This window comes from Varroa destructor, unplaced genomic scaffold (assembly GCF_002443255.2).
Source record: "Varroa destructor unplaced genomic scaffold, Vdes_3.0 BEIS01000001.1, whole genome shotgun sequence".
NCBI classification, from domain to species: domain Eukaryota; kingdom Metazoa; phylum Arthropoda; class Arachnida; order Mesostigmata; family Varroidae; genus Varroa; species Varroa destructor.
Genome location: NW_019211454.1, coordinates 32,752,545 through 32,779,048, shown reverse-complemented (window position 1 = coordinate 32,779,048; position 26,504 = coordinate 32,752,545). Strand labels below are relative to the sequence as shown.

The 26,504-nt window shown below is 40.0% G+C and overlaps 2 protein-coding genes and 1 long non-coding RNA gene across 14 annotated transcripts in view; 1 reads left to right on the top strand and 2 right to left on the bottom strand.

The window, feature by feature from the left end:
- Window positions 1-14,199, bottom strand: part of LOC111243015 (uncharacterized) — a 59,296-nt gene extending 45,097 nt beyond the window's left edge. For 2 of the 9 annotated variants that reach the window (XR_015319109.1, XR_015319115.1), the window contains exon 1: window positions 13,259-14,196. This is a non-coding gene — a long non-coding RNA (uncharacterized LOC111243015). Of the gene's footprint in view, window positions 1-13,258 lie in introns of all 9 variants that reach the window. The other 7 variants (XR_015319108.1, XR_015319110.1, XR_015319116.1 and 4 more) reach the window with 6 other exon arrangements.
- raw (NDT-like domain-containing protein raw) overlaps window positions 1-20,490 on the top strand; it is a 70,781-nt gene extending 50,291 nt beyond the window's left edge. For all 4 annotated transcript variants that reach the window (XM_022788006.2, XM_022788007.2, XM_086977386.1 and 1 more), the window contains 6 exons: window positions 11,982-12,073; window positions 14,637-14,842; window positions 16,724-16,909; window positions 17,053-17,376; window positions 17,632-17,773; window positions 17,903-20,490. In XM_022788006.2, the coding sequence (XP_022643741.1) occupies window positions 11,982-12,073; window positions 14,637-14,842; window positions 16,724-16,909; window positions 17,053-17,376; window positions 17,632-17,773; window positions 17,903-18,124 (1,172 nt within the window). In that variant the 3' untranslated portion in view covers window positions 18,125-20,490. The remainder of the gene's footprint in view (window positions 1-11,981; window positions 12,074-14,636; window positions 14,843-16,723; window positions 16,910-17,052; window positions 17,377-17,631; window positions 17,774-17,902) is intronic.
- A 2,664-nt stretch (window positions 20,491-23,154) lies between these two features.
- Window positions 23,155-24,867, bottom strand: LOC111243014 (ATP synthase-coupling factor 6, mitochondrial-like). Its single transcript, XM_022788013.2, has 2 exons — window positions 24,624-24,867; window positions 23,155-23,442 (listed from the first exon to the last, which is right to left on the bottom strand). Exons 1-2 carry the CDS (start codon window positions 24,769-24,771, stop codon window positions 23,291-23,293), a joined length of 300 nt encoding a protein of 99 aa, XP_022643748.1. The 5' UTR covers window positions 24,772-24,867; the 3' UTR covers window positions 23,155-23,290.
- Between the last annotated feature and the right edge of the window lie 1,637 nt (window positions 24,868-26,504).

Sequence of the window (26,504 nt, the reverse complement as noted above, 5' to 3'; positions counted from 1 at the left end):
CAGCGAATCAGAACCCAACGGCCGGACAGAGCAACAGACAGACAATAGACAAGCGGGAGTGCGGGTATCCTGGCGCAAAAACTAGGGAATGACAGGATGAAGCTACCAGCTAGTTGACTAACAACTGGATCGATGGACTCGGAAGACACGAGAATTGAAAATACCTTTTGTCGTCGCGGTTTCCGCCGATCGTCGGTGTAGACGGACGGACGCCTTCAGATTTCTTACTGATTTAAGTGATTTGTTGCCCGATGACAACAGCGAAACCAGTGCCGCGCAGCACTTAGCAACAATCGGATCCTATCACATATCTATCTATATTTTCCCCCTATGCGAGTGTCATAATTAAGCATGCAAATTATTTAAATATGAAAAACCTACTACTTAATAAGAGAGCTGCTGAAACCGTTCGGCCTGCTGTTGTGTTTGAAGGTTCTACTTTTTTTTTTAAAAAAGAAAAAAAACTTTAAAAAAAAGTTTACGGTGAAGCTCCCCACAACAGCTCTTTGTTGTTGTATGATATATATGAAGACTGATGAATCGGTCTGAATCGACCATATTAGAAGCTGATGATTTTCCACGCTAACGATGCTTGTTCAGATGATGCTGATGATTACAAAAGTGATTTGAGTTATCTTCATATATGTTCAGTGAAGGCAAAGCTAATTTCAGTTTCAGACTGTTCACCACTCAGCCATAGCCATACTTTTGTGAGAGAATACGATAAGCGGTACCAGAATTGACTAGAGCTTGCAAACAGTTGCACTTGGGTCGCATTGCATTCGCATAATGCAATACTCATTAATAATAATTGTTATGATCATCAAGTACGTCTTCAATGGTTGGATTTTCTACTAGTTACGACTGCGTATCATGCCTGTATTGGTCCTACTTTGTTACATTTCTTCCAATTCTATCTCTTGAACAGGGACGGCTATGACGATGATGAATGTAACAGTAATCTTCCACTACTTCCACACTGAGTGTTCTTACAATATTGGCTCAAGCGTTTGTAAGCCATTTTTCTAACATTTTAGAGGCAATCATACAAAGCATACCCTGTATAGGAAGTAGCATTAATTAAGATCCTTTAACAAAAAAAAAAACGAGCCAGAAAATCCATACAGTTGGCTAAATTTAAAATTGATCATTATCATTATGAAATGGAACTATGCGATTTGTCCACAAAAGAATATCTCGTCGACCGCAGTGAAAAAACACAATCTATAACTGGTTACCTTATCGCACTATCATAGCATTTGTTACGTGTACAATGCTAGCAGCGTGCTATAGGGGAGAAGGCTTTCACGAGAAGGTCGCTGCTATCACTTATGTTGTCATCGCTAAAAAGAATTAGACACCCGTTTGTCCGTTACCGATAACAGAGAAAATGCACCGAAATCTTTCTTGTTCTCTGCGTAGTTGGGGATGGGGCTGTCTAGCCGGTGCATATCAATCCGTATCTATTGCTATACGCAATTGACATATCTGCTATGTATTCGTTCCTGGTGGCAATGGAACCGGTATGCTGTTGGCTATTCCACAACTGGACTGGTGAGTGGTCGTAGCCGATGCTGCTTCGGCATGCACTGACGTAGCCTTTACGCAAACATTAAGGTTTAGCGCATGCGCTACAATGCGGCGCAACCCGTAATCAGGCGCGCAGACACTCTCAGGCAGAACAAGATAGCATTGGCGTGCCTAACATTCGCTGTAGCGGGAGAGGGAGAGAGAGAGAGAGAGACGGCATCGAAGCGAACGAGGAATGGCTGTGATTGCATAGGGGAGCTACAATCTACAGGATATTCTGCTTAATAAACGGCTAAATTAGCGCCTAATAATCTCGATTCGCTGCTGCTGCCACCGCCGCCGCCGCCGCCGCAGCAACGTTTACGTTCAGAGCTGAGACGATCAGAATGCTGCGATCCCTTATTCTATGACCATATTATGACCAGGATATTGCTGAATACACGGACAAATTTTTTTCTAGATGTCGAATCATTAAAACTTCACTAGATTGAAACACTCGTAGGCTAACTGGGGTTACGCTTGTGCACTGTAATATGAGGCTACTTTGAGACTGTTATTACAGGCTAAATATAGAAAATACTATTTAATGTGCTGCATGCCCATATATATATATGAGCACAAATAAAATATATCTACTTTATTGAAGTATGCTCATTGTCGCCTGTAAATACTTCGTATTATGTTTTCACGCAGGTTTCCTATAAATATCAGCAGACGCCGCCGAAAGGTTAGTATCGCGTGATTAGGAAATCGTTGCGATGGGCCCATTAAAACTCTTTGCTACTTCCCTACCTAGAAAAGAATTATTTTTGTGTAATCAGCATATGTTACATAAATGTGACTATTTTGTTTTTGTCAAGAAACACGTAGAAAAAATGTTCAACATTACATCGTTCCTACCGATTTTTGAGGAATCAACACTCTTGGATAACCCTACCCACAGTTGACGGGTTTCTTGCCGTCTACTACTGCTTGACGTGGCTGCGTAAAATATGGCGTTAAATCCACCTATGCATGATGAGCAAGACCGTACGGAACTACTAAATGTCTTCAACCCTTAATTTGATCTACTTCGAAACGATTGGCAATGGCAGTGCTGCCTGCCTAAGCGTTTGTTCATTCGAGGTTGTGCGATATGCATTGATTTCTTAACGAGACCTAACTTGGATCTGTATCGTACTCAGATATGTTATCGTACTGTAATACCAACCGGTTGTCTGTTACTGAAAATATCAGTGAGTATTTTCCTACTGAAAAAGGCGATTGATGGTTGTATCTGTGAAATGGCCGTTCTCTGAATTTACGAAAAAAATGACAGCATCTTTGACATCATGGCAAAGTATCAGCGGCGTTACCCCCCACTGGTCTGTAGTGTCATAGCGGAATTATCTACTCATATTTGAGCAACAGGTTGCCGATACGCGAAACACGAGGACAGCCAGGATATGCATAAGCATCCAGGTAAGCTGTTGCTGTTTAAATCCGTACAGGATTAAAATTGTTGTTATTGACTATTTTATCTTAAGGGTAATACGGCAGCCACTCAAAGAGGGCATGAAAACTAAGCGGCCTGCCAGAAGCTATCTATTACCGACAAGTTCTTGCTTTAGCCGCTGGCGTTTGTTTGCTACCGTTTGATGAATCGTATCCATTTATTGCATCTATTTCAATGGACACGACAAACGAGACTTTACTACATCAACGTATCGCGGGAATACCTGTGTAGGTTCGTAGGACACTAATTGCAGTTCTCTTTATTAGACGTTTCATCATGTACGTTCTCACAGTGAATTATTAGCTTGTTTTTTTTTTCAGATGCATGCGTTCGTTAACTTTGTGACGGACTCTTTCGTTTTGTGAAGTTCTCATGCGAGTCAGTTCAACCCCGTAGTCACTATTCATGTTCTCTATATTGATTCCACTGCTGTGAATGCAAACGGAAAGATAAATGAAAATGCGCTTCACCCGATCTTCGTCATACTTAAACACAACCATTTTTGTTGTCAGTAGCCTCGACAGCATCATTAATCATCTTCAACAGCCAGCAGATACCCTTTTACCTCCAAACGTGCAGTTACTTTTGCGCATTCGGATCTACGGCAAGTGGCCAAACCTTATAAACGTATTTCCTACTCATTTTCTTTTCTACAAGGTCCAGGTATATAATTTATCACCAAGGGCATTTATTTTGACTTTGGCTTCTTTAGTACCTCTGGTGAGCGACCCGATTAGCGACACTTATCTAGGTTAGTTTGTGTTTGGGGACGCTAGGGCGTAAGCACAAGCAATGCACGCAAGTGATTATTCAAAAAGTACTCATATGTGGTCATGAGCAAAGATCCGATACGCAGTTTCTGATCATGTTTCACAGTCACTGACATTTGACGAGCGAGAGAACGCTTGGGTAAGTCCTGCTCATTGAGAAAAACCGAAATCAAATGACGGTATCTTCGTAACAGATATATCTGTAATTCCGTCACATAAACAAAGAATAAATCCAATAGAATCCTTACTAATACAGAGTGATACGACATTTGTTACGGAGACACTGCGCGCTGCTTGAAAGCTATTAAAGCGCAACGAGATTTAAAATGAGATCTAAAGAAGCGTATTCAATGAAGAAGCGCGATGAAAGCGACGCCACTATATATATATATATATATATATATATATATCTATAATGCCTATTCTTTACTGTATCTCTTGTGTATTTCACATGTTTGCTTGTGCATTTCTTACCCAGATATTTTCATGTTTCCAGGTTGAAGCCTAACAGGTCTGGGCATCAAGTATAGTCGATAGTTTCTCGTCCATCATAAAATTCTTTTTTATCCAACTGCTAGACCTCCTATATAAACGAAGTTAAGATAACGTTACTAGATTCGGCCGAACCCCAATCTGTTATTTTGACATATGTCAATAAAACCAGTAGTCATGGTTACATAGTTCCTGTGTGCGTTCCTAGTATCATGTTAGTCTAGCCCAAAAGGTTTAACCTACATCGTATACAATGGAGTCTTCTTCTAGCTTCAAAATGCGTTGCAATTGAAGAAGTTAAGGAACACATCATTGAGCTCGTTGGGTCGACTTACTCCGTTATTATAACCCGTTCGTGGCCGTCCTAGCCTCACTTTGTTTGCGAATGAGTTCGTTCGAAAAAGTTCTTAGTCAATCGCCTTTGTTGATTAAGTGTCTGTCCAATTATTCCAGTGAAGTGTCTAAATATAAGTATACGCTGTAATTTCCCATTATCGCAAAGTGCAAACGCTTCTAAATATGTTATGCAACGCTTTGTTGGCCATTCTCAATTTGCAAACACAGGAGAAAAGGACGAAACATATTTAGCGCACCCTTTATAGCGTTATTACATAACACTGTAGGAACTATAGGGATGAATAATTCTGCTACAAATATATTGCACAGTGAAATTTGATTTATTTTGAAAAAAATTGTTGTTTCGTGAAAAAAAAATCAAGCCTCTCCAACTGTTAGACTATTCAAACTGTCAATAGATGCCATTCTGTATACATGATATTCAAGATATGACGTATTATAATAATATAATAATAATAATAATAACAAAAAATAATAGAGATTTACATCTCTTTGCATTCATATCTATGATCTAACAATAAGGCTATGTATGTCAAAGAAAAAAAAAAGTTATCATTGCCTGTCATAAAACAAATTGAAATCTTATTGTTAACAATTTTTGTCAAACAAAAACGCTACTATTCGATAAATGCTTATTATTTATTTATTGAGTATTGTTGTTTCATTCTTTTTCTTGATGTAATCTCTCTTGAGTCAGGTCTAAAATGGCTGTCAGGTTTTTTTTATTGTGGACTTCGTTTGCAACCCAAAAAAACCAACATAGTACGGCCTTAGGCTAGTTATGCTGCATTTCAAGTGCATTTCATCTTCATCTTTTATTAATCATGCATACAAGACTACTTGCGTAAGCTATTCTTTTTGAAAGAACGCGCCGTTCACTCCGGGTGTGCCTCTCGTGTGGTCTTCGAACCGCAAAAGTATTTAGCTCGGCGGAATGTTGCCTGATCACCTAGCATTTACGTACTATCTCATTGCCAGAAGCCTATTTGTACACGGAATCAAGCAAAAGTGTTCCATCGTAATACTAAGCAATGCGTTTATGTACAGTTATAACCTACCGAAAAAGTGTATATATAGTTACATAGTGTGCCCTTAAACACACCATGGAAAAGCTCATGTCTGCTGTTATGGGTGTGGCGAAATTCTATATCAATTCAGCTGAAGATAATAGATTGTTACAGGGACCACTTGTTGATTGGTCTGGGTCGAACATCATTAGCTAAACTGCTTTTTAGAAGCCCAGAAATTATTGAAAGCACTAATACTGATGGCTACGAAGTTTGTTTGTTTGCGGATTTTTTTCGCTCTAATACACTAATATTAAATGTGCTAAAAGTGGTCAGTGGTAATTGTAGAAGTACCTAACACAGCGCCTTAAGCTGGTGGGTCTCCGACTGAGTAGAAGAACAAGTTTTATGTTGGCAGTGCGTGTCCTTACGTCAGTAAGGATAGTAAGTTAGGGTCATTATTTTCAAAGAGCCTAGTCTTCGAGGCGTCATCTAAAGAGTGTAGAAACTAATTATCCGGTATGTTGGTGTTGAAAACTGACCGTAATTTGGGCAATTTCACTAGGGTATTTAGATTCGACGGCCTGCCGTTTTTTTCCTACTAGAGAATAGTCCAATGCTGTTCGTGTATACGTTAACGTCGAAGCGATCTTCTATTGTAAAGCTGTAAAGTCGATACCCTAGAAACTAGGAAAGTACAACATCTATTTAGTTGCATTACATGCTGCTGTTTCGAAAACGTCGCTCTTTCATCAAACGCATATTGGGGATTTGCGTAAGAACGATTGAAAAAGCGAGTGAATGTAGCCTAAACGCACACGTAATGTAAATAATGTGCGTTATGTGAAAGCATTTTTACGTTAAATTATTTAATTAAATAATTAAATTAAAACGCTGTGTCTTCATAGACGTCATAATACAAATTGCTGTGAGGATAGGTTCATTCATTTATTATTGTTGATTAATCATTACAAACCTTTATCGTACAGAAAAACGTATCTGAAGAAGTCTTGCTGTCTATCGAAAATTCTGCCGAACCGTGTTATGTTAATTTCATATGTTTCTTCGAAACAAAGCACGCCGCGATAATCTGAAGTTTTCTGCCGTATAGCTAGTGAGTGACAGCTCTGGGGCTGGCTGGCACAAATAGACAATCGATGGTCTTGACTTCTGCGCCGTTGTTATCGATCCTGCGTAACAACCTGAGACGGTATCGCATCACTGCAGCCAAAGAGAAAAGACTACGTGCGTGCAAACAGTGCGAGGTTTCCCTCTTTGTCACGGATATACGACCTTCCATGTCGAATCGATTGAGAAGCTCTGACGATAGCCTTGTTGTTCTAAGCTCTTTGCTGTTGACAACATCTGGGCCATTCGAGAGGGGTTGGTTGACGTTGATGTTGCTTAATTATTTTGAACAGACGAACTAAAAATAGTTCTCGTTTTCCTAGTGACAGATCAGATCGTGATAATTCACGCCGCATTAGGGTGATTCGCGTAGCATAGCATGATTCGCGTGTTTCATGCCTTCTGTGATCAACGATTGACGTGAGTTGTGACGCAAACGGAACTTTCTCATCCATCCATTGAACCCGCTCTCAAAAATTGACAGTCTTAAAACCGGTAGATCTCTCTGCGTCTGTCCTACATTCAGCATAAGAGAATTGTTCTCCTCTAGGAGTATGACAAGAGCACACGTGACAAGTTCACGCACTATAACGTGTATGTAAAAGTAGTTCATTTTTCAAAATCCTTGTGATTTTTTTTTAAGTGGATGTTCATGTATTTAATTGTACAGATCGAAGTGTACTTGTGAGCTTACCGCCGCATCTTGTTATGTAAGTGTAAATGCGAAGAGGAAGCATTGCTACGGGCTTGTTTATTCTCGAGCACTTACTAGATACAGGACAGATTAAACGGCTACGTTTTCAATCGTTTAGTACTCGTCTACGAGATGAATTATTATATATTACGATAAATTTATAAAACTGTGTTGAATTATTGAGCTTGTAACGAATACAACAAATCTAAGATCGGCTATAGCATTCCTCTATGTTTGATTGTTCGTATATAGGCCGGCTTGATATTAATGTCCGTTCTAAAACGGTCATCCAGGCTATGCGGTTGGCAACGTTCTCAGGAAACACTTTTAGGTTCACTTAAACGGCGATTTTCTTCATCCCTATTCCGAACGCCTGCCGAAACTACTGCTCGAACGTCAACTTCTATAAACACTCGCAACGGCCGTTATAGAAGTAGCGAAAAGCCAGGCAGTGTAATGCTGGCAAACGTACACGGCTGCCGTTACTACTACTACTGCTGCTACGGCTATGGGATCGACCAACAGGGAAAAGGTACTCAATGGCTGACGGCAGGTAGCCAATTGCCGATCAGTAGGAAGACGAGATAAATCTACCTATTAGTATTCCAGCACTTGCAAATTTCCTGATGCTGCTGCTGCTGCTGCTGCTGCTGTTGTTGTTACTGCTGGAGTTTACATTGGTACGTCTCTGCTAATAGGCTGCCATCAACCTCGACGGCCGTTCATTGCCTTCCTTTTCCCTTACTCCCTCGATAGAACGCGCTTCATCAAATGTCACAATGGCGTTTGCTATGATGATGACTGTTTCTTGTTTGAGGGCCACCTTGGCCTAACGTGAGAAAGCCTGATAGACCGTGACAGTTTGCTGGAGCGAGCAGGATAGGAGAGAAGGAGAGGGAAAGAGAAGGAAAGGGAAAAGAGAAAGAGACGCCCGACTGCGTGTGATCCTATCGAGAACATAGCGATGCCACCTCAATCGAGCTAACTACTCTTTTACACACGTGACTGGCCATTACGTCTTAATGACGATAAACGTTTTTGTCTGGCGAATCGGTAGATAGCTTGTTTTCTAATAGTAGTCCTTTATTTACAGTGAACGTATATGTAGGAACTGTTACGCACAGAATGACACATTGAACTGGTTTATATATACATGTCTACGTATGTATACGTAGCTATCGTAGGAGTAAAATTGAGTTTGGTCTCAATAACTGCTTCAATTTATTGACGAAGTTTATATTGCCTGGTGAAACAGCATACATAGTTATTCAGCATTGTTCTGCACTATTCATTAGCAGTCTCAGGCAAACGATTACTAGAACAGACATAGCTCAAAAAAACGCCTACGATGTTGGCCGCTGTTACTGCTGGGTTGTGCGACTACATCACACGATAGGTGACAACCTGCGATTATCGATTGGTTTCTAACCTGGGGCAGTGTCGGACTATGTTTATATATGCACACGAGCAAAAAGCCATCTTTAAGTGCGTTCTATAATTGATAATGGTAATCATAATTAACAAGCATGCTATTATGCTGGTAAACGTTTCAGCAGCACAAGGTAATAAAATAGATTTGCAGTTACGTTAATGAAAGTTAATAAGGCTAATACATGCTTGTCGTGAGGTTCTGCAAATCTATTGTGGAATCCCAGGAGTCGAGCAAGGCCTACTTCTAGATGGGGGAAGTCGTTGATGTTTTACCTAAAAGAAACGATTTTTACGAAAAGAGGAACGAAAAAAAAAAAAGGAAACGTGGATGAGAAAATTTAAGGAAGCTGACGACAAAAGCTTGAACTAGTATCCGTTCCTGACTGAGTACCCAGTGATGGCAACGGCTGAGAGCAACTGGTAGACCGCGTGGTGGTGATGCTGGTAACAGTAAGAAGGATCGGGTGCAAAGGCGTATCAAGCAGCAGCGGTGAGAGCCGGCATTACTGTGATTCTTTGTTTTTTTCCTCCTCCTTCGCCGTCGCCACGACCAGCGCTCCTGCCCACGCCGTTGTGTTGGGAGAGGTCACTTATAAGAAAGGGAGCCGCGCTAGCAGAGTTGGCACTAATGACTGCGAGACGATTACATTTGTACCTGCGTACACTTGACAAGAACCATCTACTGGGTAAATGGTCTTCTTTTGAACTGTTGTGACAATCAGCCCCCACAATCCCGAGACGCGCGCAAGTGGCAACCCCCTAGCAAAAAAACAATTCACGTTTGCATATAAATTGCGCTGAAGCACTAAGTGACTGTATCAGATGTCGGTGGGAAGTCCGATGGTATTCGATCGATACCGTAACCACCATGGCAGTGTCGTGAATTCGCTGCCGGTGCGAGGGCCCGCGCAGCTCCCCGTGCCTCCGACCAATCACAAGGATACATCAACTGAAAGCTTTCGAAACAAGCGTCCCCGCAGGGAGCCGTCGCAAGTCGAATTTGACAATGACGTCGAAATTATCGGACCATTTTGTACTGAAGGTAATGGAACTTGCATCGCAAATGGATACTCATACAAGCAATTGCTTTCCAAAAACCCCCGTGTTTTCCTGTTCCTCCTCTTTGTGACCCCTTGTTCCTTTTCTATTAATGCCCTTTTTGTGGGTGTCCTTTTAAACCCTCGTGCTTTATCGTCCATCTACGGGCTTTTTTCCGTTTCTTAACCGTTACACATGTTCAGCCGACACTATTACTGTGGGGGCAAGTGAAAGAGTGCTATTATAGAGAATTGTCATAACACTACGGGCTATCTTAAAGGCGGCAAATTGTTGGTCTCTACATCATAATAGCAATATATAATATTATTATACATAGCGCTTGCTGCTGCTATTGCCGCTCGTTGCATTGCAGCTCGCCAAGCGTCTGTTGGACGGCGAGTTCCGTGAGCAGCGCATCACATCGAAAATCGAGAGTGAGTCCTAAAACGTGACGAAGCCTCCGATTGTAAACTGGACAGTCGTGCTGACGCCGATTGCGCTCTCAGCAGCAGCAACACCGGCATTGGCAACAACGATGGCAAGAAGATCGACGACGAAATCGACGATTGCCGTTCACCGTTTGCCTTTTGCAGAGTGTTGATGCTCGTCCGATATAGATTCGTCACCCGCAACCGCTGCTTTGGCCTCTGGACCGCGAAATGTCGACCCGCTTATTGCCGCCGCTACTACCCCAAGCTCACGCACATTCTGCTGATCGTGCCGACGATCATTATCATAATTAACATAGATTATTATGCTTAGCTGCTTCTAACTGTGTGACGCTCACTTTCCTCATTCGGTAGAAATTAACATAGTCAAATCATTTTCATAGAACGCACATGTATTAATAGTTTGCATTGGGCGCGTCGAAAGCTTATCTTCCCGCTGGTTAATTCCTCTACGTTTTGCTTTTTTTTTTGCAATTTTTTACGAAAGTGATTTACGAAGTATGCTTATGAATGGCTGAAGTTACGTAAACAGCAAGGCAGATGGATAAGATTCACAATAAAACCTATCAGAGATATGTGTACGTACTAGAGAGGTCAATCGCATATCCAAAGCTCTCGATAATCTTCAGGCCACCCATCCATATTTGTTGGCGGTCCTAGCTACCACAGTAATAGATAAGCGTCCCGAATTCTGCCATCAGTGCGATTTACGTACGTACAAAGGTTAACCTGGCGGCAGCAAGAGCCTTGTCCAATGCATTAGTCTCATATTTTAGCTCCTACCCGCATCTTTGATTGCCTGGACAGCGGTATCTATCGTTCTGGTCCTAAAGCAGTCTCTTCATAAAGGCGCTTGACGCCTTAGTCAAAATTACTGGTCTCGCAAATGCTACTTATCATTGGTTTTTGCTCACTTTCGCATAAATGGCTACGCAAAGCATTGTACAATAAGCAGCATGTGTGACTGATGGTCAAACTGAAGCCTGGCTATTCTTTAAGGCTAGTTTCTACCCCGACACACACATTAATGTTTACGTGCCTGTTGCTAATCTTTCGTCATCCATCACCTAAAGCTGGGTCGGAAGCTTTGCGATTTTGTAATTGAATATGATCTAGGAAGTTTAGCGTAGATGTGGTTAAAGGGATTCTACTTTATTGCCATACTGTAAGCTGGGCGCTTGAAACAATATAGGTGGTTTTATCATATAAAGCTATATGCATGAGGTGGAGTGACTAGACAAAGCGTCACCTGAGTCGAGCAGATCTACGTACAGTTCCGTTCACTTAATACCTATGCATATTAATGCCCTGTAGAAAGGAAAACATGTGGGCGATAAGAAATTGTTTTGTATGCTGCTCTCCGTACAATAGGGTCTTTGACTTTGGCGAAAACCTGTACTTTTCTCCTAAACTGGCCTACTAATCATCTTTTCATATCTAAAAACTCTTTAAATTAGCTCCCGGTTGATTCAAGTTAGCAAATTAAAATAAACTCAGGAAAATTCAGCCGGTTGATATCTTCTTCCCTAATGCTATAAATAGTTTGATATGCATAGCAGTTAACATGTCTTTTCCCTTTCTTTCCTTCAGTTTTTCTTGGAGGCTCGTGCAATCCGACGCAATGGCGACGCGATCAAGCCATTCCCGCTCTGAAACAGGCCCAAGTCACCTACTATAATCCGGTACGAATCAAATGCACAATCTTATAATTTATGCTTTGCATAAACGCACATATATTATCCCTATTATCGAGACCAGAGGAAAGGTAAGCTTTATGTATATAAGAGTTTCATAGGTGTTATGACCGCTGTTGTTGTGGTAAAACTATTGTCTACGGCAGCCGGATCTCTCTCCCTGCAATGCCGATATGTCAGAGAGATACAAGTAAAGAGTGGAGACGGAGAAGTTGAATGCCCCGTTTCGACTTCACTAGCTGCTCCAGACTCAAGTCAGGCGGCAAAAGTACTTGTATATGTTAGTTGGTGTCAACGTAGTTCGCACACGCATATACGAAGCCGCTCATCTATTCGTTCGTCCGCGTCGATGTTAATTAAGCATCGCCGTCGGGCTTCCGATTACTGTGATGGTACGAGAAGCAGTTATAACGCCGGTAAACGCAGGATTTGTACTAGCTGAGGCTGGCAGCGGCATCAGTTCGATGCGAGAAGCTATCGAAGACCATCGGCGTAACTGCAGGTCGACATACATCAGATATGTAGGCAGACCGACTAGAAAACGTATTTAGCCGAAATCAAGTTAGTCGGTATATGCATCGTGATGAGCTGGTGGAGTAGCACGCATCCACGAACGATCCACAATTTTGCCCGCTTTAGAACGCCGATGTCTCAACATTCCACAGAGTTAGTGCGGGCTCTTGGACTTTCTGGCTTTTCGTTGCCCTGCCGCTATGCTGGCGTTCGCTGAAAACGCGGTGTCTCTCATTCTGTTTTGTGTTATAGTCTGAGTGCATAAAAAGCGCTGCGGTTTTCTTGATTAGAGAGGAATACAGCGGCAAAAACTGCAATAGCATGATACTTAATTGTATCATTTCTGCTACACGAGATAGGTTGTAAAGTTTACCGTTATGTACACATCCTTACAAAGGACGTATATGAGAGATACTATGTCGACCTTTTTGAATATTTGAGAATGGCTTGCTTCGATAAGAAGATAACGTTCGTTTCATTGGCGGAATAATTGCATGTAGTTTACTGTAATAGATGGTAATAATGGCGCAACAGCTAATTTCTGCTCGATGGGTTGTTGTTTATTTTAATGTATTAGTGCGCATTTTCCGCTACTTGAAAGGCTATTAAATGCTAGGTCAGTGCCTACAGGACAACATAAGAGAAAATGGTCACCGTTACCTTTTGGCGTTGCGATGCGGCCAGCCCATTTTGAAAAATCTTCGGTAAACATGAGCCGATGACACGACAAGTATTTTTTTCTTTGTTTTGCCGTCCACGATTTGTCACGCAGTCTGTTTGTTTCATTGCGCTTATGCGATACGATATTCCAATCAGCAGTTGTCTGGCCACCCTCATCCTACAGCCGAGTATCTGTGATGATGATGTATTAACGCGACGGTTACGACAAGCGCCAGCCATAGCAGTAGCAATAATGACGGCGATCGCTGGACGAGCTGTTTTTAGTGTTCGTGTCGTCTTTGGCAATAGTCGATCGAGGCCGTCAAGTGTAGCGGAAAGATCATCTACAATTCGAGCGTACCCCTTTGAACGCAATTAATTTTTCTCCTCTTTAGCTCCTTTGACGTCCGTTCGTTTGTCCTCTACCCGACCGGCCTGAATCGTCACCCTATTTGTTATTTTGTTGAACCCGCACATTTCACTGCGCATTTATGAAGTAACAACAAAAAGAATGAAGGAGATTAACAAGAAAATGATTACAGTAGTAATAATAAAAACGATGATAATAGCACTAACAATAATACGTCTTGCAGTTTAGTGGCCACAAAGCTCACCGTGCACTGTCTCAGTAACCCATTCCGTAACTCGGAATAGGGAGGATAACGTATAGTGAAAGATTGAAACGCAGACAAAACGAGTCTCATGAGAGACAGAACCCCAAAATGTAATTTAATTTAGTCTACAGGAGACGGTATCCCGCAGTAATCGCCGCGTTACGCGCTGTCACGTAATAATTAAAATCGCTGATGGACTCATTGTATTAGGTAATGGAATTGTACCTGCGGCTACCTTCAGTGCATATATGTTAGCATGGTTCCGTATTTGACGTCCATCTGACGTGATTATGTTCATTCACACGATTCAAATGAATCCAATCCGTATCCAACCCTCAGTTTGCGTGTTCTTACATAATACATACAAATGACTGGCTGGTGCGATAGGCGAACCGAATTAAGCTGGCCGGACCACATGAAAGGCTATAAGCGGGCTCAATCAGATACACGGAACTTGCTGTCATGGGACGCTTGGCTCCTCCAAAAATAATAGTCCTACAATTATGTGGTTGTAGGTGTATATGGGTGTGGACTACATTGCTCAGTTAGTTTTTACGCCTTTGTGCGGAGAAATTAATAGCCATCTTTTGTAAAAATCCTCATAGATGCAATACGTGAACGTGTTTTTGGTGAGAAAAATATTTCCAGACAGAGGAAGACAACTGGATAATTTTTAGTGTTTCATTCTTGTGCTCTGTTTGATTACATGATCCATCGTTTTGCAATAATTTGGCGATATGGCTATTGGCTATGCACTACCACAGCAACGATCTGACTGGCGACCTGAACTGATCGAACTTGAGCAGCAAGCAAAGGAGAATGCCCGCGTCCTCCTGTTCGTCCACGACAAGGAAACCCGTTCCCTGGCATCAATGGTCGAGGCCGGTGAGCTCAGTGCCCGCAGGAAACAGCTCATACTGGCCATCGAGGACCAGGGCAAAGGCGTTATGGGCGAAGCTCTTTCAGACAGGTAAACACTTGCCATTTCGATGTTGGCTCTCTTTTTCGCCAATGCATAACTTTGTATGAGTATATTTCATAAAAGTTTTGCATTAGAACATTCTTGTTTGCTTTATGAAGGTCATGGACTATGACAAGGTTATTGCGAAAATGCCGGCGGTCTACAGCAGGGTCGGTGTTTCTCGTTTGGCAATGCCAGACGGCTAATTGAACTGAATACAATTCCAGCTGCTGCCGTTCATTTTTTCCTACTTATTATTCTAGATCAACAAACGTATTCTCGAAAAGATGGACTGCCAGTACACAATCATACGTTCGCAGTCGTTGTCGTTGTTAACGTCGGTATTGGTGTTGCCGCTGTATCTCAACTAGTCTCACGCAGCAGATACACGGTGCACCCTTATTGCGTGCTTTTCTGCCTAAAAGTGGAGATTCATTGACGCTAGACTAAGAATTGTCCGCCAATTTTAGACATTTAGACATTAGACTATACACTATGGTACACCATGCAATTGGCAGTAGCGTCGATTAGTGTTTTAGCTTCACTAGCGACTAACACTTATGGCAGTAAGAGCATCCTCAGCTCTATTCGATCTCATTTTGTATTTTTGAGATTCCTTTTTCGTGTCATCATTCTGTTCTTCTTCACGCATCTCTCCGCTGACTTAGCGGTTTTTCATCCATTTCATAGTATTTCGTCATGATTCTCTGAATTTCCCTCCTTTTTCATTGGCTGGCCCGCTTCTACATGTGTATACAACATGCCGCTGGATAGATGTATGTGTATGAGGGCTATCTTTGCCGTTAACACGTCTGCTTTCACAGGTTGAGTGCCTCTGTGCCTTGCAATAGGCCATGATTATAGAAAAAAGCCAGAGGCGTCGAGACACTGGTTATTCTGTCTTGCGCTTCGTGTTCCCTTTGCCCCATATTTCATTTTTGGGATCTCTTTTTGCGTTGAAGAGATGAACAACCTTGATGACCCTTCGTCGGATACCGCTAATAGTGTTGATCGCTAGACTCCTCAGATTTTGAGGTGGCGGCGTTAGAACACTGCCTGTAGGCGTTGCTTCGATCTACCGAACGCTTAGGTGTTTAGGTAGGGGGGGGGGGGGGGGAGTGATGACGGTGCCGATCGTAGCAATAGGAACGACAGCCAGGCAGGTAATATGTGCGGCAACTGAACCCTCGACACAGTAGCGGTACGCAACGAATTCCTGCGAAAATTAAGTTCTGTACTGGGTGATGCTATTGCTGATGCTGCAGTTGCATGGTCGTAGGCATCAATAAATAAATGAACGAACTCGACAAAGCGCTTTGTGACAATGATGCCACTGACGAAGAGGTGAAATCAAGCGATTTCTGATGAATGGTGGGGATGGAAGAGGATCTGTAAAAATATTAATAACGGTAACTGCGACAGCAGATGCATGATGGGCCAGCATCTGACTGAACCATTACTTCATGCAGCTTTTTTTTATCTCATCTTTTTTTCTTTTATCTTAAACCTTATCATGGAATCGTTGCAATCGTTGTTCAATGATAAAGTGGTAGAACCGATTTTTTTTTGATGCGAGCATCTGTTACTTTTTTTGCGTTCAACGACATACCAGTAGCACGATAAGAATCATATGACCGACAGAACATGAACTGGGAACTCGCAGTTGAGTTGGGCAAACCTGTCTGACAGTTGCTTATCCGCTTCTTCCTCGGACAAAGCAAAGACCTTGGAACGGGGTCACAAGTCACGGCAAGCACCTCCATATCTTTAGCCAGGCAGTAGGTCTACAGAAGTGGTTGAGTTGAATGACTTCAGAATAAAATTATAAGAATTTATATGTTATATGTATGATGATATATTAAATTGCACGTTTATATTTTGCCTCTACAGAGAAATGCAAGAAATGCAACGTGCTCGAAATTACATGCGGTCTATCGCTGAAGCATGCCGTGTCCGAGTTCACGCTGAAATTGAGGCTGCTGTGCAGGGCTGTATCGATATCGTAAAGGGTCATTGCAAACCTAACGCCGACGAAACTGCGCCGATTTGCGACAAAAACCTCGGCGAAAAGTTCATGTGAGTCTAACATTGGTTACGCATAGATAAACTCACCTTTCAAAAGCATGTCTATCTCTGTTAAATCATCGTACCATGATTGAATGGAAATTATTGAGCGCCAATGAATGCAAACATAAGTTACTGTGTTATTGCACTTACAGCAAAATTCACAGTGCGTTCGATAACCACTCGACGAACGATACTCTCTCGATTCCTGAGAGACGCATGGCGTTCCGTGCTTCGACAGGTCGAGAGCTTCCAAAAGAACTCCTCATGGCCGACACGGACAGCATTACATTTGATCAATACTGTATGATTAACGCTGAATATCGCATGATGGTTAAGCCCAATCTGCTCAAAGTACTTGGTATCTCTTGGCCTTCCGAGCGGTACTTACCTCAGTATCGCGAACCAGAGAAGGTGTTCATCGGAGGCCCCACTGGTGCAAAAGATTGGCGTACGACCGTCGCTTTGCCCCATTTCAAGTTAGTTTTATTTTACAGTCTCTTTTACAGTGTTATCTTCTGAAGTGATAAAAACATGTGCACATGAATAATCAAAGTAGATAGTGCTAATGTAGGTCAGTTTTGGCTTTATTATGCATATATACTAGCACGTTCTGGCATTAATCAAAACGCTTAAATTGTTAAACCTTCTGCTAATCCAATGAACGTAACTAAAATAGAGCATTTCCTATCGATAAACTCAGTTTTGCTACTCTGCTCATTTCTCGAATTTAGGAAAGAGCATGTGTCGTTCAGAACGCGCAATGATGATAGTAGCAAACACTTCCTCCCTATGGAGATGCAGCAGATTGAAAGCTGTAAGATTCTGCTGTTTGTTTTTCCGTCGGACACTTGGGGAGCGCCGGAAATGATTATGGTATGTTGTTTTTCGTAAAGAAATGTATCGTTTTTTGAAGTTTGTAGTGGAAGTTTTGAAGTAGAACAATAACAAAAAAGTTCTCTGCTCAACCAGCCGTACCATCTTTAATTCGTCGTGCGTTTTCAGGCAAGCTTCTATATTGGGCTTGAGAAATTCAAAGTGGTTCTGTGCATTCAAGACGTTTCCGTAGGATCACAGATTTACGGCGAAAAGGTGTCCACTACCCAAGCCAAAGATTACAATCGCGGCAGGTCGTACCTGTCAGATCAGGCTACTCGTAGTCGCGTCCCGGTTTATAGCGACATTACGGAGGCTGTTGCTAAGGCAGCTGAACTCGCCAAGGAATAGCATAGAGCATTCACTTCACATCAAAAATTTACGCCCTCTGTAAACGAGGGCGCATCTACTCTGTAGGCGTAGGTACTGTCATCAGAATGCATTCACGTGCATATAAGCGTGCGTTCATTTTCGTTCTACCTTGATTCCGAGGTGTACACAGCAACAAATCAAATGCTAGCTTAAGTACCTGATGAAGACTAATGCTTTAAGATGGGCCTGCTTAACTGGACAATCGCTGTCCGGTAACAAAACATTCCTATTGACCTTACCCAGGTTATCACCTACAGCTGGACACAAACTGACTGACAAGTGAAGGAAGACGTGTCATTTCTGCCACTGCCTTATCGATGCAGCTTTGTCAACGCTTTGTATTTAATTAGTTACTAGTTTCTTACGCTGAGTCATATCTGACTCATTATCCCGCTCTTCTTGCGCAAATCAGATCTTCTTTTTAGATTTAGATTAACAATCTAAATGACAGGTCTGACAAAAGATGATGAGTGGATTGCCATCAAAAAATGACTGTTATAAAACGATACCGATAATCGAAAATGTCTGAGCCACGTTACAGTTATTAACTGATTGTAACTGAAAGTAGTAGGATTATTGTTGTCGATTAAATTTATTAGTTTGTAGTGATTTTAAATCCGTTCCAATCAACTACGCGAATACGCTGACTACTATCATAGATGAACGGGCGGTCACATATTCCGTACATGACCATTCGTCATTTTATTGACCCACGATTATCGGTTGTCGTAAAATTGTCAAGTGCAAAAGTTTTTGCGCTTGATTGTTTTTCATCTCCTATAAAATAGAGATACACAGCTTTCAATAGAAACTGGAAAGCAATTGATTGGTTCATTGGAATCGCACGATAGGGGAGAACACTAATCAAAGCTTTCTACCGTGATGGACTTGAGGTTCATTGGGTTTCAAACTATTTTATGATCTCGACACTCAACCCAGCCACCTGTCAGTAAATTTGATTCACAGCAAATACAAACACAAAAATTATTGAGATCACTGTGTTCGCCACGCTCAAAAACGTAACGACAACATCTGTGAACTTGTATTTCGCACTCACTAGTGTCTCGGATATTTTTACCAAAGACAAGATGATAATAAAAATACCGAAAAGTCAAGTTATGTTGGGCTATTAAATGGTTTGAGACGAAATGTACGGAGATATCACACAAGTTCGTGTTTAACCTTTGAGGCTCATGGAATCGACGGTTGCGATCCCTGCGTAATTGGTTAGCATCATATTTGTATCTTTTACTATTTAGTCCTTTGTGATTTTAGCAAATGGGACGAATTTATGTTGCGCGATAACGAGTGTAATTGTTAGTGACACTATCTGAGCTTCGTTTTGAGCGTTCAAACATGGCCAACAAAAACGAACAACAGATGCCTGTCACTCAATTGAGTAACAATCGACTGTGGCAAACGAGAGCACTGAGAGATGCAACTACTAAGCTGTTCTGTGATTGAGCTATATAAAATTAATTCAGCACTTCAACCTATTGTGCGTCGATGTCGATTAGAGAGCGAAAAATGACTGTTCATGCCTGCCAGGTCGTGTCTTATAAGAGGCAACAGTCTTGTTCTAATTAGTCATAAAACTGATCTGCTTATATATATATATATATATATATATATATATATATATATATATAAGCAGATCATAACGAATATCACAGCTTGATCGATATCATTACTTTCACTAAAAGTAAACAAATTACTAACTAATGAGTAAAACTGTGTTTTACTCAGGTAGAAACCGTGTTTGTGTGTGGATTCCGATAAAAAAAAACAAAAGAAGAACAAGACTATCAAGCCTATCTTGTTATCTTGTCGTCATATGAGAAACGCATCGTCATATGAAAAACGCAGTGATTCACAAAAAACCAAAAGAGTTAATGAACACCCGCCCGGTTAGCCGCCGCGGTGAAGGCTACCGCAGCACCTCAGGTGGTACTGGCAAGTGGCTGAGATCGAGTTCCAATGCACGTAGATATTCTAGAGATAGATGTATATCTGTCTTAGTTAGAAGTGAACGGTATAGAAACAACAGGGTCAAATATACGACAATATGACAAGGTATGATAAGCACTTAACAGTCACTCATACCGCTTAATTGATTGACTGAGAATGACTGACTGGATTACCTGATTGTTTGATCGATTGATAGGCTGATTGAGTAATACACTTATGCATTTCCGCAACATGGATGATATACACTGGTGGAGAAAAAGTACATATGGATCGATCATCATGATTCTTTTGTATACAATCAATCGAAAACGAGATCATCATACTAAAACATTCGTTGTATATAAGTGATTAATTAAATAAATCTATAGAATCGCTAATTTGCAATCGTGTTTTTAATATATATATATATATATATATATATATATATATATATATATATTCGAATAAAATACAATTATATTATTCGAAAAACGAGCAGAAACAGTGGTCATGGCGCACTGTCCTCAAAATCAATTTGAAGCCTGTCCAACTCTGATGATTTTACCTAATTCCGATCTACATAACCATAAATTGTAAGTTCATGGTCCATAATCGTGATTGTTTTCGACGTAGTGTATATGTTCACAATGTTTTGTCGGAATAATGCGTTGTGTTAATAAGGTGATCAACATTTTTGTTCAAAAATAGTTATATATGGTAAAAAATGTTCAACTTGACATATATATACATCTACGCATTTCTACTGAGTTACGTTCTGGAGCCAATTAGTTCTCTCAATTTCTTCATAAAATTAACATCGATGCCATGCAGTGTCATATATGCTGTATATGTCATACATCGAAATGTGATGGCCCGTCGTGTTCTACCTCATTCTAACTTTTGGGCTGTCTATGTAATATAACAACGTAACTATTTTTTCTTCCAGTTTGCCTTTGAAAATGTGGCTTTAGAACAGCCGAAAATTAGCTCATTATTGAGCTTTCTCATCATTTACCAAAACTTCAATAAAGCACGAAAGAATACTTAGCTACCCCAAGTAACCATACCTTTTAGTTCTTAGTGAAACTAAACGAATTATCTATAGTAACTAAAGCAGATATAATTTTATTGGAAGAATACAAGCCGAAGCATTTTTTTTCGGTTCTGACTCTTTCTCTTGACTTCTAGCATTATTTAAATTATTTAGGTTAAATTACTCGAAAATACAGAAATCTAGTCAAATATACCTAGATCTACAGTATTATGAAATACTAAAAAAGTTATATAAAAATAACATTTTTGTGTTATATGCCAAGTAAATTCGGAGTAGACACGTTCAAAGATTTTTATAAATGAGGTCGCTAGATCTTACAATCTTAGAGTATACCGGTATATATACATCAATGAAGCTTAACTTTGAAGGATTAGAGTAAAACTGACGATTTATTATAATGGAACAACGTACAAACAATCCGGCATGGTGGTTTTTAAGTAGGTGTCACAATGATGCCAAGTCTTTTGCAGATTTAACGACCGGGATTATCATATCGCTTTGCTCATTTTATTGAAACAGTTTCTACGGCCATTTCTTCAAGTGTACGAAAGGCACTTTTTGTGTTTTGTAGAAGGAGGATTATGTATTTCATGTCTTGAATAAATTAAAGATTTGAATTAGTCAGAGGCAAGAGACTTGCGGAACACTGTATGGAAAAACCCCACATCCACTAAAACTATTATTAGGTTTAATACAGAAAGATCTGCTTTCGAAGTAATTATACAGGGTGAGGCATCGAAATTCTGACACATTCTTGCAATTTTTCTAAATTTCTAAAATTTCGCCTGAACAAAATAAGGTATTTTTATTTTTATGTGCTATAGGTATCATTCCTGGCGTTTATGTTGATTTAATACGACCACCATCCATCATGATTACGCCTTTCGTTCGGGATCTAAACCCCTCACTAATTATTTTTATTTTTTTGTTATTTTATTTACTTGCTTTTTATCTTTACTTTTTCAAATTGAATTCAAAATTTCCTTTTTAAATTCACAAATGAGTTCCTAGAAGTTACTGTGCACCACGCAAAATAGATAGGCGTATCGATCAAATATGCTACATACAAAATTCTCGCCATATTCGCCACAAAAAACAGCCTGCCAAAACTGTGTTAATTCGAATGTACCACTTTGCATACCTAGAAAAAGCGCATGCCAATGCTCGCTTTAAGAGAACACGACGTATCTATTAGTATAGGGTGACATAAATATATGCATATATGTATATATATATATGCGCAGAATGGTTAGAAAAAAGTTTCCGGAATCAAACTTTTAGGGAACTTTTTTCCCTCTTATGTAGCCATTGGTAACGGGCCCTTTACGACTGCGTGCAATCACAGTTATTCAGTTTTCGTACTAAAAGCTTCACATCGTCCCCGTTATATATTATATAATATTAATAAGTTACAGTAACATATTTGTTAAATATCTTAGGGATACGTTGTGGTGTATGAACCACATATGGGGAGCAAATTGGTTGCGAAGCCATTTGGTCATATGGTTTACCATTACAGAATCGTAGAATAGCAAAAGTTCGACAAAAATCTCGATGCCCTCCAGCTTAACTTATAATTAGAACGCTATTGACGAGGCGTAACGTGGCTGCTCGATACCAATGTTAAAGGTCGGATTTGATACATTCTTTGCTTAAATCAGTCAAGTGGGTTCCTCAAACCTAGGTAAGGAAGAATCCCTTTGAATCTTGTCTTTGTCTTAGATTTATGGAATTATTTAGTAATTAAATATAACACATATGAGGTTCGCTCAGGTTTAACTAATAAAAATCACAGATAGAAACATATTTTTCTGTAATTCCGTAACAGATCGGTCATTTTCTTTCGTGCTCTTTCAATATCTTCTGGCGTAGATTCTATTGCTGCGCGAATGCAGATTGATATCATTGTAAAAAGATCTTTGTTAAGCTTTACTGCTATCTCTGCCAACAAAATATATGCTTTCTACATACTACACTCATTTTTACGACTAATAGAAGATAACTAGAATTATATGTTCAATTTATTCACTAATTTCATTTCGATAATTGGCTTCTATTTCTTGCTTTACCATGATATATCAAAAAAATCCAAAAGCCATTTTAATTACATAACTAGAACATTAAGAATCATTCCAGAGGCCATTTCAATTAATTTCAATTTTTGGTTGAGAGAACTTGAAGTCGGGAAATTTCTTCATGTCGACGCCCTTGCCACCTCCGTAGTGGCGTTCAGCCTTGCTTATCTCATCTTTATACTCCTTCTCAATAGATGGCGTCGCATCGACGAATAGCTGACCTATAAACCGCGTAGCCAGGCGCATCGAAAAGAGAACACAGCTTAGTTTTGATCACTATTTGTTCTGGTCTGTCCGAGTTGATAAATTGATAATTTATTTTTTAATCACATCTCAGTGTTATTTTAAGAAGATATTAAAAGAGGACCACAACAATAATAATACGCTGTTACAGAAACACTGGCAGTATGACTCGAACTTATATAACAATATTGTTTTACTACTAAGCATAATATTTGCTTTAATACACAACGTAATTCTTGTAGCTTTGAGACACAGGAACAGTAAAGCTCGGTTACTTAATGAAAAGACTGATAAACTTATTAGTAAAAGAGATCTGTCAACGGAGAAAAAAGTATTTAAACGAAGTATTCGTACCGCTACTAAAAGCCTAAAGTAAGAACAGATATCATCACGCCAGTTACAAATCATACATACATGATCAAGCTTATACAATGGAATTACTGTGCATATTAAGCGTTATATTTAGTTCTGGTTCGCTGAGAAACGTGGTTGGTGCCTCGCACCCGGATACCACGTTGAGTTTCATCCAGCTACAAGTGCTCATAAATTCATACAGAGCATTTACATGAATGACAGTGCTCAACATATTAAAAATCATAAGAATAAACTAGAACGTGCTACACTTTTCTAACAGTTCTTAAAATGAATAGGCGTAAAACTATTGAAAACTATTACTATAAAGTAGTGCTAGTTACTTTCCCCAAACTAAAAACAATCCTCAAAACTGTCACGTGAAACGTTGATACGACATGATTAAGGATCATACGTACTTAATATTTTATTAGCATATAGTAACAGGTACAATTGGCCTCCCACACATGAGCTGGCAGGGCAACACGAAGCTCAATATCTCACTTATACTTTTCAGTGTTCAAGTGTTTTATACTTAAAACGCAAAAGAATTCGCTTCAGAAAGCCTGCTGTCGTCCATCTAATAACTCTCAAAATTCAAATTTATTAATCTCTAATCTATTATAAGGTTAGTACAAAAGCACAGTTAGCTAGTTAAGCTTTCTTTCTAAGTTCATTCCATTATAGAAATCAGCACAACTTTATGCCCCTTTGACAACGACGCAACAAAGATTGCGGCTTGGATAGATCAACAGCAGCAGATAAATACGAAGTACGAAGCTGAATTTGGCTAACAACGACACCGTACCTTTTGACTTCAAGCCATATTCGCGAACTTTATCCACGAACAACTGCTGAATTGGGTCACTAGCCTTGCTAAGAAGCACAGCAGAGATACCGTAGTTCCTTTTGATGAGATGTTGAGTCAGTTCGATCGTTTTGCGGGTTAGAATCATTCTGAAAATTTCACAGGGGCGCACTTAACTGCCACTGCTCGATTATAGTGCCTGCCCTTCAGCCAATCGTTCTCAGGACACATTCGTGGCACGAATGTGGTACTATTTACGTGATTTCGCGGGGCGATGGACATATTTGTTTTCAAGACTAGGAAGGACACTGGCAATCAATGGCATGTCTGAGATTTCGCTTTTAGGGGAACTTCGTGTTCAAATTTATATGGGAAAAATTACGAAGAAAATTTATGTAAAAACATGCAGTAGTGCTTTCCTTTTGTGTAGGTGAAATATGATTTAAGTTGTAGGCGTGGAAAGTAATCAGTACATTTATCGTCTGGTGCTTTTAAATTATTCAAAATTCGTGCGGGCTTCCACCGTAATAAACCCAATCTAAACTTATTATTTTACTAAAATTATGGTTATAATTTAGCCGTTCAAGAGGTTCATTATTCAAAGCAGTGACAAATTCTTGAAGAACTCGTTCATTGTCGATAGCTGAGGCTAGAATCTGACAAATTTCCTATATGACCGTGGTCATTTCCCATAACTTCTTAGATATGACACAATAACATGTTAATATTTGGGCCCGAGCTGCACCAAATACGTATAAACTCTCGCATGCGTACTTTAGGCGCGGAACTCTCTGCAACTTTTAACGCTATGATTTTTGCATGGGGTGGTTCGTTTCTTCACATACAATTAAAGAATCAAAATTTTTTCAAGCGGATGTTTTACTCAACTGTTTACAGTAGACACTCCGGACATTCTAGCTTAATTAAAAACTTGTTATTCAAACAAAAGTGCGCAAAAAAGCGCACCCAAAAACCTTTCTGCTATTGTTCCCCTTTGAAAGTTGGGTTATTCCTTATTAGGCGTAAGCTTTAATTGCGTATTTATATGGACTGAACACCCAAGAAAATTTATCTTACATCATTGTGCTATTTTTGTCTACAGATTCGTTTAATACGGATCGTCCACGACAAACGCTCATTTTTAAAAAGCACTTTGATGTTGGCATGCAGAAACAATATCGTTTTATCACTTGCTTTACTGTCTCTAGAAGGTCTATATTTGCGTCTCCAGTAAGACTTCACACGTTTAAACGTTTCTTTTGAGGACGAATTCCTATAAATGTCAGCCGAAAGGTAAGACAACAAACAGTTTTTCAAAGCACGTACTCTTTTCCTTCCCATGTTCTTTATAACCGATACTCCCGCAAAGAACAATAATAACAGTGATATGGTGAAAGCTAACTTTGCATATTTTAAAGTATTTTAAAGGTATCTTCAATTACACAGGTTAAATTCAACTGCGTCGTGAGCTGGTGTTGGGTTCAAAAAACTTATTCACTTTTAGAATTGCAGATTTATTTTGAGATTTATAATTCCGGCGCACTAATAACCTCGTGACAGCAACAGTATTTTTTACCATACCCGATTAGAGTTGTAAAAAATGCGAGTTCGTAATATTTTTTTCATAATTATCGGTCATTGCAGGGTATACCATGAAAGTAAATAATGACTTCACAGGTAAGATTTTAAATTGTTTCTTTAGATCATTAACTGCCAAAGTGTCACTTGAACATATCAAGCTATTTATGGCAGAGTAAATAAATGCAAACAAAACAAATCAAGCGCATATTGTCATTAAACTATTAATTGCCTATTACTTCTGGACCAATAAGAAGCGAACATTAAATTATAAGCACGTTTCTTTTAGCTTAAACCTATTCT